Consider the following 14,081-nt stretch of genomic DNA (forward strand, 5'->3'; position numbering starts at 1 on the left):
CTTCAAAGACTTCAGCTCAGCCAACCACCCTTTAAACACTTTCTTTTTTTGAGCGTTTTTCATTTAATGAGAGGCACTTACAGCAGGCTCTCTAACACAATCAGATGGTTTCCCTTCAACCTCTGGGAAAGACATTAATGAAATGCTTCCCCAAGCTTAATAATGTCACTTGGTGGGGAAGCGACATTTCATTTCCATTCAGTGACCCTCCGTTAAATTAAAGCTTATTTCTCGGATGTGTGTTTTTCGCTATGGCGGTAGGGTGTCTGTGTGTGTGTCTGTCGGGGGGGACGTGGGACAGGGGACCGGGGTGACGGGGGGGACGGAGGGGATGGGTTGCTCACACCCCCGCACACGCTTTCAGCTGCACGGAGCAGAATGCTGGCCCTCTCCTGTCTCATTCAGAGCAGGGACTAGATCTGATTACAGTGCTCGGCTGGGCAATCCTGCAGCGGCGGGCAGCCACCGCGCAATCTCCTCCTCAGAGTCTGTTGGTAAATTTACACAATGCTTATGGGATTCCAGTGTGAGATTGCACAGCCCCCCCCCCTCCCCCATAGATTTGTGGCTGTAGGAAAGGGGAAAGGATGTAGGGGACGCAACACTTCCTGTATGCCTGTACACGCACCTCAAACGGAAAGTTGTTATATTATTGTTATTATTGTTGTATTGCTAGCAGCAACTGTCACTACAGTGAGCACATCAAGGATTGTCCTTGATGGTCTAAAAACCCACAAAAAAAAATTGAAAAACAAACAAACAGAAACAAACAAAGAAAACAAAACTTCAAGATGACATTGAAATATTGCCGTCGGGTTGCATGGCAGGAGTATACCATTTATTGTTTTACAGCAGACCACAGTATTTGGTAAATTGCCAAAAGGAAAATATGCCCTTCATTGGTTAAGACCTCCAAACAAGGGGACATTCCCCGGACCAGTAGACACCAGACCAATGGTGATCGCACTGCTGTGATTAATAATGCATTAATTATTAATGAATACTAGTCAACAACAAAACAACAACCTTTTTTTTGTCCTTTGGTGGAACTGTATCGTATTTAAGGGTGAATGTAAACATATTCCTTGACGGCAGCTCTCGACTGAGGAGAACTATGTGCCACTAAAGCATGTCAAATCAAAAGAAAACCCAAAAGAAAATCAAGATTCACCTCCAAGACAGATCGGCAGCTTTAGAAAAAGTAATACATCTTTGAGCATTTTCGCTTTTTAACATACTCATACAGTTACGGTATGTTACATTTCTCTCTCTTTTTATTTTTATTTTAAATGGGTACAGGTGAGCTCAAGCATGACTGCAAAGCCTCCATCAGAGTGAGGCTGGAAAGGTTAACCTCTCGTCGGCCGGCCTCAATTATAACATCATGTGCAGCATTTGGCAAAAACATGAAACCTCCTTTTAGTGAAGCAAAAACACCAGGATCACTAAAAGCACATGTAGGAGAGTACAAGGAGAGGAGTGAAGGAGGAAGAGGAGGGAAGAAGAGAACAAGGTAACAATTACGCATAGCTGGCCGACGATCCGGCCCACGTCTTAGTTTAGCTGATATCTTTTTTTATAAATCCTGTGTTTTTAGTTCTGTACACCTTTAACATGGTCGCCTTCTGCAGTCGCTGACAGTTACGATGACCGTCAATGCCGCCACTGGCCGTTGCCATGGCTCCTTAAACAATATTTCTGTTGTTAAGCATATAAGACAGCAGTGATTCAATATAAAACTTCAATTCATTCGAGCGGGGGCCCCCGAAGGGGTTTCCGGTGAGCTCTCACATAAATCCATCTCTCTCGGTCGCCATTTATATTCCTTATCAACACACGCCGCAATTATTATCTTGTCCCCCGTAGCAACAGTCACGGATACACAAAGCCACCTGGTATTCTGCGAAAACCAAGGGCATTGTTCTCATGTCCCAAAGGGGAGTGGTGGGAGGGAGGGGGGAGGGGGGGAGTTTTGAGGGGTTGGAGTTCATCCCAGCGTAGCACAGTGTTCAACAGTGTACATGTACATACGTACTACGGTACCCACGGCACGTGACTTCTGGTCTTTGTACGGCGGGCTCTCTTTGGGGGGGGGGGTGGGTGGGTGGGTGGGTGGGTGGTCAAGGTCAGCTACGCCCCCACGCCCCACGCCTCCCTCCCCCCTCCTCAGCAGAGCGTCATGGACAACAGGGGCAGCGCCAGGGCGGCAAGGGCCCCCAGGGGGCCGCTGTGGTGGCTGGGCTGCAGCAGCAGCAGGGGGTCCTGTCCGGACGACTGGCCGTCGCACTCGCCCCCCGAGCAGCGCGCCCTCTCGCACAGGACGCCGGTGAAGCCCGCAGAGCAGTGGCACCGCTGGTGGTGGTGGCAGGTGCCGCCGTTCTGACAGCGCAGCATCGCGTTGTCGCACACCCGCGCTGCGGAGATGGAGGAAGGGGTGTGTGTGGGGAATTTAAAATAGGTTGGGGGGGGGGGGGGGGGGGGGTGGCGAGGGTGGAAGGGTGGAGATAGATTGGGGGGGAGAGACATGAGGTTGGAGGGTGGCGGGGGGGGGGGGTGTAGCAGTGATTAATAGATCGCAGGGAGTCAGTGGGGAGCATCCAGAAGCAGGATTTGTCAGAGAGGAGGAGAGGGGGGAGCGGGTGAGCGAGATGCCATTTCCCTCAACCTGCCTGCCTCGGAGGAAGGTTCCGGAAATGTGGCTTAACGCGTTGGGAAGGGATGAACCAAGCAACGGTCACGAGAGTGAGCAAACCACAATACAAACAGGTGCGGAGAGCTTGGTGCACGCTGTTGTCCAGCCTAACCCTTGCAACCCTTTCAAAACGAGTCCATGCGGCGTGCCAATGATTTGTTGCGACAGGGACTACTGTAGTAGAAAGACCTTCAGTGGATTTGTTTTGAGCCAGAAAGGAGTACATGTAATACTAACAGGTGAATGGAGGAGCCAATGGAATCCTAGCCTTGAGAGACCTTCCTGATCTCACAAGTTTACCTCATGATAAGTTCAGATAAGTCCGGCCTTAGGGAGCCCTTCCCAAGGATGTTAGCGCTAAGGGGAGAGAGTTTCAGACTTCTTGACGAAGCATGAACACTGTACTCAAAATTCAGTGTACAAAATTGACGGTTTTATCCAAAATAGGCTGAATAATGCTCAAATACCAACAGAATACGGACAGAGTAGAGCTGTCTTTCCTTTTCTTCCAAAGAGATCAGGCAAGAGTGAAGAGAGCCAGGACGTCACTTAGTCATTTAATCTGATTGGCTGTATTTTTTGGAACAACTTAAGGCGACGTCCATGCTTGGAAAGTAATTGCTGACCAGCTGAGGCCACTGATATTCATTGGGAAACGCTTGAATATCTGGAAAGTCTAACAAGGATAATGGAATCTGGGAAGAGGCAGGAATCGCTGTTGGATAGACTGTGGAATAATGGAATGGAAATTAGCTTCCCTGTGACTTCCGATTGAACACACACGCACGCATAGACAGTGGCGCGCATGTGTTCATGCACACAAACACTTTGATGGCATGAGGGTTGATAGGGGAGTGAATGTCTTCCCCTTTATTAACAGCACCCCATGCTCTACGTACTATATGCAAAGGGGCTTGAGCAAATTACCATTTCACCGTTATTACTGATATTTTCTTATTATTTCTCTATCCTTCCGAGACCAACGGGAAATAAACAATATTGTCATTGCTTTGTTTTAGTCTGAGCTATTCAAAATTATTAGAACTAGATATGTTTATATTGCTGTCTCCTGAAGAAATCGATATATATAGAGGGAAAAATATTTGTACCTAATCAGGTTAGCTGGATCTTCCCTGCCTGCAGTTGTAAAACCCTGGAAAAGGTCTTATTTGCCAAGAGATTTCCATTTAATTGGATATCTCGTCCTGCATGAATAGTAATCACATATCTGGGTCTTTGTAATGGGGCTCATTCGCAGAATACACCAAACAAATAATAATTGCTTGCTCAGAAAGCAATTAAAGATATTTGGATTGCATTCATCATTCATTCATTTATTTACCCTCCCCCCGCCAGTTCCACACACTTTTCTACATACAAGAGACAAACGTACACGCATTCAAACCCAATTTAACATGTTTTCACCTTAAAAAAAAAAAAAAAAAAGCGACATTCCAACGGTCTGCTGAATCACAATTGTGTTTGAACTATTTCAACAGACCGACTGCTCTTTCATTGGCTAATCCATCTGTTAACTTGGGTGCCATTGGCTTGATTTTATGCAAGCTCTGTGTTCTTCTGAGACACACCTGGGGGGTGATTGTCTTTCTAGACGCTTTCCTTTTCACCCAATTAGCTTGTTTCCTTCTGAGGTTGGTGCTCCGGGTGTTTCTGTAAGGGTCCTATCGTTCCCGTCCTGACTTTTACTGTTCCGCTGCTGCACTTTAAAGGTATTTCGACTGCAATATCGGTTGTGTCCCCACAACAAATCATGGCAATTTCTTTGCACGCTAGGTACATTCTCAGGTCTTATTTTGGCAGTACTTATTTTGTTGGTTAGAGCGAGGAAAAAACAATGCTTAACTGATCCATTTCAAATGCACACCGACGTGTTTCAACACATCCGTCAGTCTGACTTGACGACTCTCCGGACACAGATGGACTGATAGATATTTATATGTAGATGTGTAAAACATGCAGTGGAATAGCGTATCAACATGCCTCATCATGCATGATATAAATGCAAACATGCAACCACCAGATAAACAAACACACATGCATAAAGCATGACGCTCGCGCACACCCACAGTCACAGAGGCAACGATTTGTATTTCTCCCCTTTTTTCTCCCAACACATTTCCTTTGACACAATGTTCGTTGCACCATCGCCTTCCGCCCCGCGACAAGGCCTCGCGGGTCAGGCATAACAAGCGTTGAGCGCTGGCTTGCGAGTTCAACGGGCTGCCTGACGCAGCCCTTGCGGAGACATATGTGCACCTCACACCTCTGTCGGCGGCGTGCAACACCCAGTAGCTGCAGAAGCTGTTGTGACAAGGGGGCCGCCCTGGCAGCACAAAGGAACCGCTAAAACCACTGCTACGTTGTGAGCACCTTGTTGTTTAATGTAACTTGGATTATAACATTTGTTTCATTTTTGCTGAATATATGTACATTTCTATTATATTTTATGTATTATATTGTATATAATGTGTCTCTTAATGTGTTGTCTATTGTTGTGGTGTTGTTTATTTTCCTTTTGATTGAATGTCTGTACTGTCTGTATGTATTCTGTATGTATATCCTTTTTTTGTAAATTGTCTTTGAGTATTTAGAAATACGCTATAAAAAACGGATACATTATTATTATTTTTATATTATTTCTTCATATTATTAATTAATTTTTTCCTACCACACCCTATATTGTACCAAACTGACAATTTTGTCGTATGTCCATCTGTCACAGACTGCCCTCAACTGCACCTGTATCCAATAGCAGCGCTGGATGAAGCACACGTTTCATTTCATTGTGGTTTTCAAGAGAGGAAATCACCGGCATGAACTTAACAAGTCCAGGCAGTGTTTCTAATCTGTTCATCTCCCACAGTGAACGATGAATGTGCTCAGATACTGTACAACTGTGATTTGTCAGATATGGCACCTCACAGTATGATACCAGGAGGAAAGTCTCAAATCAATAATCCAGGCACCATAACAGCTGTCACTCTACTCTGCGGTAGAAGCCTGAGCTTATTGTGTGTGTGTGTGTGTGTGTGTGTGTGTGTGTGTGTGTGTGTGTGTGTGTGTGTGTGTGTGTGTGTGTGTGTGTGTGTGTGTGTGTGTGTCTGTGGAAGACCACCAACACGTTTTTATATAAAGCCCTCTGGCCACTGAGAATGAAATAACAACTCCTTTGCGATATTACTTGAATGAGTAAAAATGTTGGTTCAGGTTCTTCATTTTCTTCTTCCTTGCCGGTCCGGGGCAATGAGATTAAGAATGTTTTAGGCAAGACAAAGAGCTTGTCAATACGGCGGGGCACATTTAAGAATTTTCTAATTATAAGCTGTGAAAGTGGATAGCGTAGCTCCAATTACCGAAGATCGATATCTCTCTCCGTGATGTCAGGGTGAGATGAAATCCAAGTTTGACCATGTCTCCGGTTATCATATTAGCTTGCGGCCTGTTAGCTATTAGCCAAGATGAGGAGCTTGTCATGCTATTACCAGCGGACAGCTGCAGAGCACAGGAGCCTCGGACTGGCTCCACCTTGTCCTGGCATACTGCAGCAAGAGGTGAGAAATTCCCTCCAGTAATACATAATCTGTATTCAGCTTCTAACAATATAGTGCTGTTTTCTCTCTATCCAGAAGAGCAAATACCCACGAACTTGGGCACCGGTTTGAAGTAAAATAAATCATGCATTATGAAGAATTCGTGATTGTATTATTATATATATTTGCTTTTGTTGTATAGTATAATAAAAGGTTTTCATGAAATTTATTTGAACTCTCCCTAACTTCACCAATACACTGCAGAACTATTATGTATACTGCTGTGCATCAAGGTCTCTGTTCAGTCCACATCATCTTTTAATAATCAGATTTTGAGTCCAGGCAAGCAGTCTTGCTCTGATCCTACCTGCCAAAGCATGGTATCACGGTGTCATGGCAACTGGTAAGAACCACATAGCCCAGACAACATCTAACTTCATCCTGTAATCTTCAAGCGATGCCTTCTCAAGGTGTTTGATGCAGAAATAGAAACCACCAATGGTAATTTGAACCACAAAGAAAACCTGCGTTTTCAACGGTGTTGCTTGCTCACAGGAACATAGCCAAAACAACACAGAGTGCTAGTCTGCTGGAGATCAAAACATGAGAATACGGCATTGCAGTCATTATGGTTGGAGGTTTACGAATGCATGCCACGTTATTTGAAAGTTAGAAAAATGTCATTAAGGTAGGGTTTTAAATTAACTTCCACGAGATTCGATCAAATAAAAATGTTGGAATAAACGCTGCAGTTGGTACTGCAATGAATAAAGGCCGACACGATGAGTGACCTTGTTCCCAACATGCCTAGAGCTTTACGGACAAAATGTGTTCAGCAGAAAAGCAGCACTGGGCCTCTTTGAAACAGTCAGCGGCATCTCTACACACCGGTACAAGTCTCAGGAATATGTTACCTTTATTCTATCTCTGTTGGAATCATGCACTGGATGGGTTTACACCAGTGAATCAAATACCAATCATTAGAGCTGAGAAGGAAATGGAAGAAAACCAGCCAACGCTACCTTACATGTTCTCATTGATCGCACAAAATCCTTAAAGCCCACTTTTAATTTATAGAGAGCAACAAAGCTGATGCGTCTGAGCACCCACACTACACACACGATCTGGGCTGGGGGATTAGCAGGAGATAGCCAAAGATCAATCTACATAAACCCCCTCTGGAGGCAGCTCCTTTCTCACTATTCCATGTGTTAGTGGCCCAAAGAGCTGGATCGCACTCCAGAGCGTTCTGGGTAATTAAAGAAAGAGTGAGCATGGGCAAAAGACAGAAACGGCAAGCTGTGGATGTGGTGACGGGGGTGAGGTTCCACGGTGGGGAATGTTTTTTGTTCTTGCGTGCATTTCTTTTTTTAAACATTTTACATTTAGGGGGTGCGTGCTAGGGTCCAGTTTGGGATCTAGCCGTTAAAAACAGGGCCAATCGGGTGCTCGCTTTGGGGTTTGATTCGTCATGCTGAAGCTGTGAGAGCCTACCTTGGTTACGATTTGCAACACCAAGGGATGAAGCATTTGCCCGATCTGTGTAAAAATAGGAGAGGTCATAAATTACAATGGGTTTTGGTATATGTATACGCGTACGCTGCGAATGGATTTTAATGCATACGCATGGACAGCATCAGCATGCATAGGCTCAGCATGCACACACATCATGCCATGGACTCCTCATGCATGTAAACGCCATCAGGGCTGTCTACTGATTGGGTAACATAATATGTTATGTTTCGAGGCTCGAAAATGATTCTCATGGAATGGGTTTTATGCACAGGACATTGCATGCTCAGGAGTAATATAATTTACAGCATACTAACATTGCAAAACAATGCTAATGAATGCAGGAAAATCCACACTAATTTGACTGGTCTAGTAGTGAAAATAATTGCAGCCACATGTTGATTTGATAGAATAATGGTAATAAAAACCACCAACTTCGAGCACCACTTATTAAATATATTTTTTGGTTTGAATAATTTGGTTTTAAAACAACCAAAATAATGTACTGTACTCTCAAATCGTGTTTGTTGAATACTCCTTAGAGATTTAAAAGTATATAATTGTGAGGGACATGGCTTTAGGGCACAAAACTGTTTTTCTCTTGTTCCGATCAATAGCATCAATCAACTGAATATGTGCCCACACGGGAAGAGAAAACAATTCATTAGAAGTGGATTAGCCAGCATGCCAAGTTCTAAAGGCTTGATCTACTTACCTGAAGCTCCGTGACCACTGGGAATACCTGCGAAAAAGCACACAGAAAAAAAATCATCAAGGCATGTCTTCACTTTTTCTTTTGATTGCATTTATTTATCCTTTTTAACCACACAGCGGTATTTACCGTTTTTCCCGGGCCAAGACAGTATTTAGCCACTATGTATCCGCCTTGTTTAGCAATTAGCAGCAATTACAGATCAGTGGAGGTTCTAATCACTGTGTGCTCAAACACCCGCCCTTTGCTGATGATAATAACAGGTTTGAAACCATGACGATCCCAGTTCGTAATCAACATTGGGAGAACAGCTTCTTTCACCCACACTCCAGAGCTTCTCCCTATTGGATGATTTGGGTCCGTCCTAGGAACACAGTTTAAACAGTGTCTTGTAGTATTTCACTTAATCTGCTTGAAATACCGCATGGTATCTGGTTGTGAGAATATTTTTTTGCTAGAGATACAGATATAGGGTGAGCAGATCCATTAGTGGATTGTATCACTTATCCAAAAAAACTGGTTAGCAAATCCAGACTCAAATATTAACCTTCACAGAATAGTAGACAATATGGCTTTATTGTTACTAACCCAGTATTTTTGGGCCATTGGAGTATCGTACTATAATCCTTTGACCTAAACTATTTATTTTTGGTAGAAAAGCGGTAAAAGGAGACATCATTACATTTAGCTTGTCGTTCACCAGACGCGTTTATCCAGAACAACTTGAGCGAAGATGGAAACAATCAAAGCATAATCAATATTGGAGCATCAGTGTACGTCTAAGGTTGCCAACGCAATCAGATACAAGGATAATATGGGACATGTTTTATTATATTGGGTTTGATAGGGCTGTTAGGGCCATTGTGTTAATGAGGTTATTATACTATTAAGAAGAGGCGGGAATTACTGGGAATTAACGAGACTATTCTAAATTGTTCTGAGAAAGTGCTTGATACCATATGAATTTTTGGTATACCTGGGTATATACATTCCTCATTAGTTGGACCAAATACTAATTAATTTACTCAGTTGCTGCATATTTAGGCTAGAATGATGAATAAACTTTGAAAAGTTTTTTAAGGTTAAATTTAACAAAATCTTCCTCTGGACTTGGAGTATATTTCTGGAGTGCAGCCTTTGTCTAAATTGTAACAAAAAATTGATTAAACTCTACTTGTTTTGGACCGTCCTCCTTCTGTCTAGTAGTGTTGGTAGGTGGAAGATTTGCCCTTTAATCAGGGCATTTTTCATCAGGACCAGCATTGTTTTCGCGACTGAATTGGGCATCCGTCGGTCAGTGATTTTGTTAATTACGATTTCCTCTCTGTTCGCCAACATCTAATCAACTGAACAGTTTCGGACAGTAAAAAACAAACAAAAAAAAACAGCTGCTGGCACTTACATGCCACCGCGGTTGGATAGAAAAATAAATAATTCACCATCAGCAACATTTCTTCAAAGCATCCTGTGAGGGACATTTTTCCAGATGATGTCAACCTGTATTTCCTAAACCAATGCATTTGAGGAATGGAGGGGCCGGAAATACTGCCCTGTGAAAGGCGACAAGTTTGCACCAAACTATGAATCTCTCAGCCCTCCCTAAACTTCTACCGGCGACCTGTGAACTCGTTTTGTAACACAAGGGAAAGGCAGACTGACGTTCCAAGCAAAAGTGGCCTGTCAACATAATTCCGCCAGTGATTTCTCTTCGGCTCTGCAGGTGTCTAAAGAGATTTCTTCCTCCCCTACCCCTCGCTTCAGGGGCCAGGCTATTGGCCGGGCTCCCATGCAGTCATCCAGCTGACCACCTCGCCCCCCCTGGCAACGCAGGGTTCCATCTTTGGCTCCTCAACGTATTAGGTGAAGGCTCACGTGTGACAGGCATATTTGCCTGCACGTGCAGAGAGATGTGAATATGTAACACCCCCCCACCCCCCCACCATCACCACCCTCTATAATGTCCCTACTTTTGAGATAGATGACTACCATGATTAAGGGGGAGGACTTGATGACAGATGAAAGCTATTAAAGTGTAATTACATTCTGCCCGTTCAGCGAATTTGTCTCTATAAGACGGCCTTATGTTTAATATCCTCGCAGGGAAACATGAGCCCCACAGTACGGGCGGCAATCGGCATGTTGTCGGAACGGGGAAAGTGGGGGCTGTACTTTACTTACAGGAGAACAGGGATAATTCAGGACAAGGGAGCAATATCGTAACGGCAGTGGCGTATGCAACATTATTGTATTGTAGGCTCTTGCCAGACAGGCGTTAATATTGCACTTGATACGGCTAGGCCAGGTTTCATCAGTTCGGTGCAGATGTGACCGTAGTGTTGTATTATTTTCCTTTTTTTCCTTTTTTAATAACGGCCTGTCAATCCGGCGACAACCAAACATTGCGAGGTGGCTCATAACGTGAGGAGAGAGAGAGGTCGAAGGAGAATGAGAAAGAGAGAGAGAGAGCGAGAGGGCGAGAGAGAGAGAGAGAGAGAGAGAGAGAGAGAGAGAGAGAGAGAGAGAGAGAGAGAGAGAGAGAGAGAGAGAAGAGAGAGAGAGAGAGGGCGAGAGAGAGAAAGGAGCATGGGGAAATCAAGTAATATATCCTCAGAGTTCACAGGCGTGACTGCAAACAAACCCCCCCCCCCCCCCCCCCACACACACACACACACACCGATCTCACACGTGATGGAGCACACAGCAAGCATGCACCGTTGCAAGCGCAGGTATCCCTTGCACACAGCATCCTGCTCTAATGAGAACATACATTCTGCCTTTTGTCTGCAAATAAAACAGAACACGATACCGCCATTGAGGCACGACATTCTGAAACAAAAACAAAAAAACGCGGAGCAACGGCTACTAAATCAACACTCTGGGTGAATCCATCACTGCGCACACATCAACAATTCAAATCTCAACACTCCCCTCCCCCAAAACGTACATAAAAACATAAACGCAAGCTAATCCAGTAGACTGCTAGAGCTGTGGCATCAGGGCTCAGGCAGACTCAGAGTGGGGGCCAGAGGGTAACGGCTCTGCCATCTGGCCGGGGCTGGCCATCTAACCAGCTCCTCCCTGCGTGGCTGGATTAGATTTATTGAGGCAATGAGCCCCCCACCCCCGGCCTGAGATTTTATAGATGTGACCCAACTCCCCTCCAAGATAAGAGCAGGGATAATGCAAAAGAGCACCTTCTGCCTCTCAGAGGTCACGTGAAGACGACGAAAGGGAGAGGAGGAAGAAAGAAAAGTAGAGCCCAAATGAGCTCTTACGGGCGATGGCGTATTAAGATTCTCCCCGGATAAGCTGCCTACCAGCTGCTTCATGATGAAGGTAGCTTGTGTGGTGAATTGGCTAATCGCTATAAAAAAAGAAATACAAATGTCTTCTAAATGTGGATGTGGTTGACTGACTAGCAACGACTATTCCTATGCTGCGTAGCAAGTCACAAGGAAGCATGGTTGCATAAATACTCGTCATACCAACCTCATTGGATATCAATTTTAGTAGACGGCATTCATAACTTCAAAAAATAAAGTATGCACAGACTACAGGTTGCTTACGATTGTTTTAGGATCTTACTTAAAATACCTAGGTGGAGTAGTGCAAGTGAGCTAGGAGTTAACACCTTACAAGCTTTATTGAGGAACCTTATGTACAGATTTATCTGTCGCCTGAATAACTCAAAGAATGAAGTCATAATGCTGCTGTCGAACCCAAGTTATAGCGCAGTACGCTACCAGTCATACCTTTGGAGGCATTGGTATAAGTGCCTTTTATAATTGGTCATTATGTTTTTATTCTTATTCATGTGTGTGTTGTCTATTTCTTGTATTGTATGTTTTTAAAGGTCCCATGACATGCTATTTTATGTATTCTTTAATATAGGTATTAGTGGGCAACTAACACAGTATTCAAAGACGTTCCCTAAATTCAGCCGTGGTGCAGAGTTACAGCCACTCCGAGCCAGTCGCACATTGAGCTTCCCCCAAATGCGCTGTTTCGGTGGGCGTGTCAAGGAGGAGGGTGGGGGTGTGGCCCTGAGCAGCTTGCAGCCACCATGCGCTCTGTTTACAGTGGATGTATCGCAATGGCGAGCCGCACACAGCCTTTAGCCGTGTTCTGTAAATATTCTAGAACACACGGGAGTCCTGGAGCTCTATATCTAAATATTATCATATAGCCTACACAGATATCTATATCATATAATATATATTATCACGGCCAAAAGCTGTGTGAGCCGATATTATGAATCTCAAACGACCGCGTTGGGTTCTCCGACGTTCCTGGTTCTTCAACGTCCACATCAATGTGAATACACACACTGTAACGCAAGTGTTTCTTGTCGGTTCTACTGTCTTGTATTTCCACAACGAGACTGTCGTGGGGGTTATCTGAGCCATGGTTGAGAAGGAATTGGGGGAAAGGAACTTTGATTTGACTCGCTGAAGTACATGAACTGCGACATGCCGCCGGTTGCCGCGAGGCACCATCGCCCGGCAGCGGGCAGCCGGCAGCAGGCAGCGCGCGGTTCAGTCGACTTCAGGTTGATGTGAAAGTGGAAGAACCAGAGACGTCGCAGAACCCGACAAAGTCGTTTGTGATTCATAATATCGTCTGGAGGCGCACACAATATGTTATATGATATAGATATCTATGTATATGATATTATTTAGATATAGAGCTCCAGGACTGTAACGCAAGTGACTCGAGACACGAGACTCGTATTGGGGGTTATCTCAGCCAAGGTTGAGAATGAATTGGGGGGAAGGAACTTTGGCTTTGACTCCCTCAAGAACATGAACCACGACATGGAGGAGAAAGGGATTGTTGGCGGCGAATGTCTCCCGCTTGAGCCCCGCTGAGGGACCACCGCCGGAGGCGGAGGTGCATAAGCGCTGCCCGGCAAAGATCCCTTTCTCCTCCTTGTCGTGGTTCATGTTCTTGAGGGAGTCAAAGCCAAAGTTCCTTCCCCCCAATTCATTCTCAACCTTGGCTGAGATAACCCCCAATACGAGTCTCGTGTCTCGAGTCACTTGCGTTACAGTCCTGGAGCTCTATATCTAAATAATATCATATAATACATAGATATCTATATCATATAACATATTGTGTGCGCCTCCAGACGATATTATGAATCACAAACGACTTTGTCGGGTTCTGCGACGTCTCTGGTTCTTCCACTTTCACATCAACCTGAAGTCGACTGAACCGCGCGCTGCCTGCGGCCGGCTGCCCGCTGCCGGGCGATGGTGCCTCGCGGCAACCGGCGGCATGTCGCAGTTCATGTACTTCAGCGAGTCAAACCAAAGTTCCTTTCCCCCAATTCCTTCTCAACCATGGCTTAGATAACCCCCACGACAGTCTCGTTGTGGAAATACAAGACACGTCAAAGAACCGACAAGAAACACTTGCGTTACAGTGTGTGTATTCACACACACACACACACACACACACACACACACACACACACACACACACACACACACACACACACACACACACACACACACACACACACACACACACACACACACACACACACACACACACGTGGCGCTCGCACGGTCGAGTCTCATTGGCGGGCCAACGTCTCTGGGCGGGCCAGGCA

General features: G+C 45.0%; 1 protein-coding gene across 3 annotated transcripts in view; it reads right to left on the reverse strand.

The window, feature by feature from the left end:
* Positions 1-2,128: 2,128 nt before the first annotated feature.
* The window catches only part of LOC132462850 (netrin-G1-like), a 63,191-nt gene continuing 51,238 nt past the window's right edge, over positions 2,129-14,081 (reverse strand). For 2 of the 3 annotated variants that reach the window (XM_060058611.1, XM_060058612.1), the window contains exons 5-7: positions 8,471-8,497; positions 7,738-7,782; positions 2,130-2,414 (exon numbers count right to left, since the gene is read on the reverse strand). In XM_060058611.1, coding sequence (XP_059914594.1) covers positions 2,167-2,414; positions 7,738-7,782; positions 8,471-8,497 — 320 coding nt within the window. In that variant the 3' untranslated portion in view covers positions 2,130-2,166. Of the gene's footprint in view, positions 2,415-7,737; positions 7,783-8,470; positions 8,498-14,081 lie in introns of all 3 variants that reach the window. The other variant, XM_060058613.1, reaches the window with a different exon arrangement.

This window comes from Gadus macrocephalus, chromosome 8, assembly GCF_031168955.1.
Source record: "Gadus macrocephalus chromosome 8, ASM3116895v1".
Taxonomy (NCBI): Eukaryota; Metazoa; Chordata; class Actinopteri; order Gadiformes; family Gadidae; genus Gadus; species Gadus macrocephalus.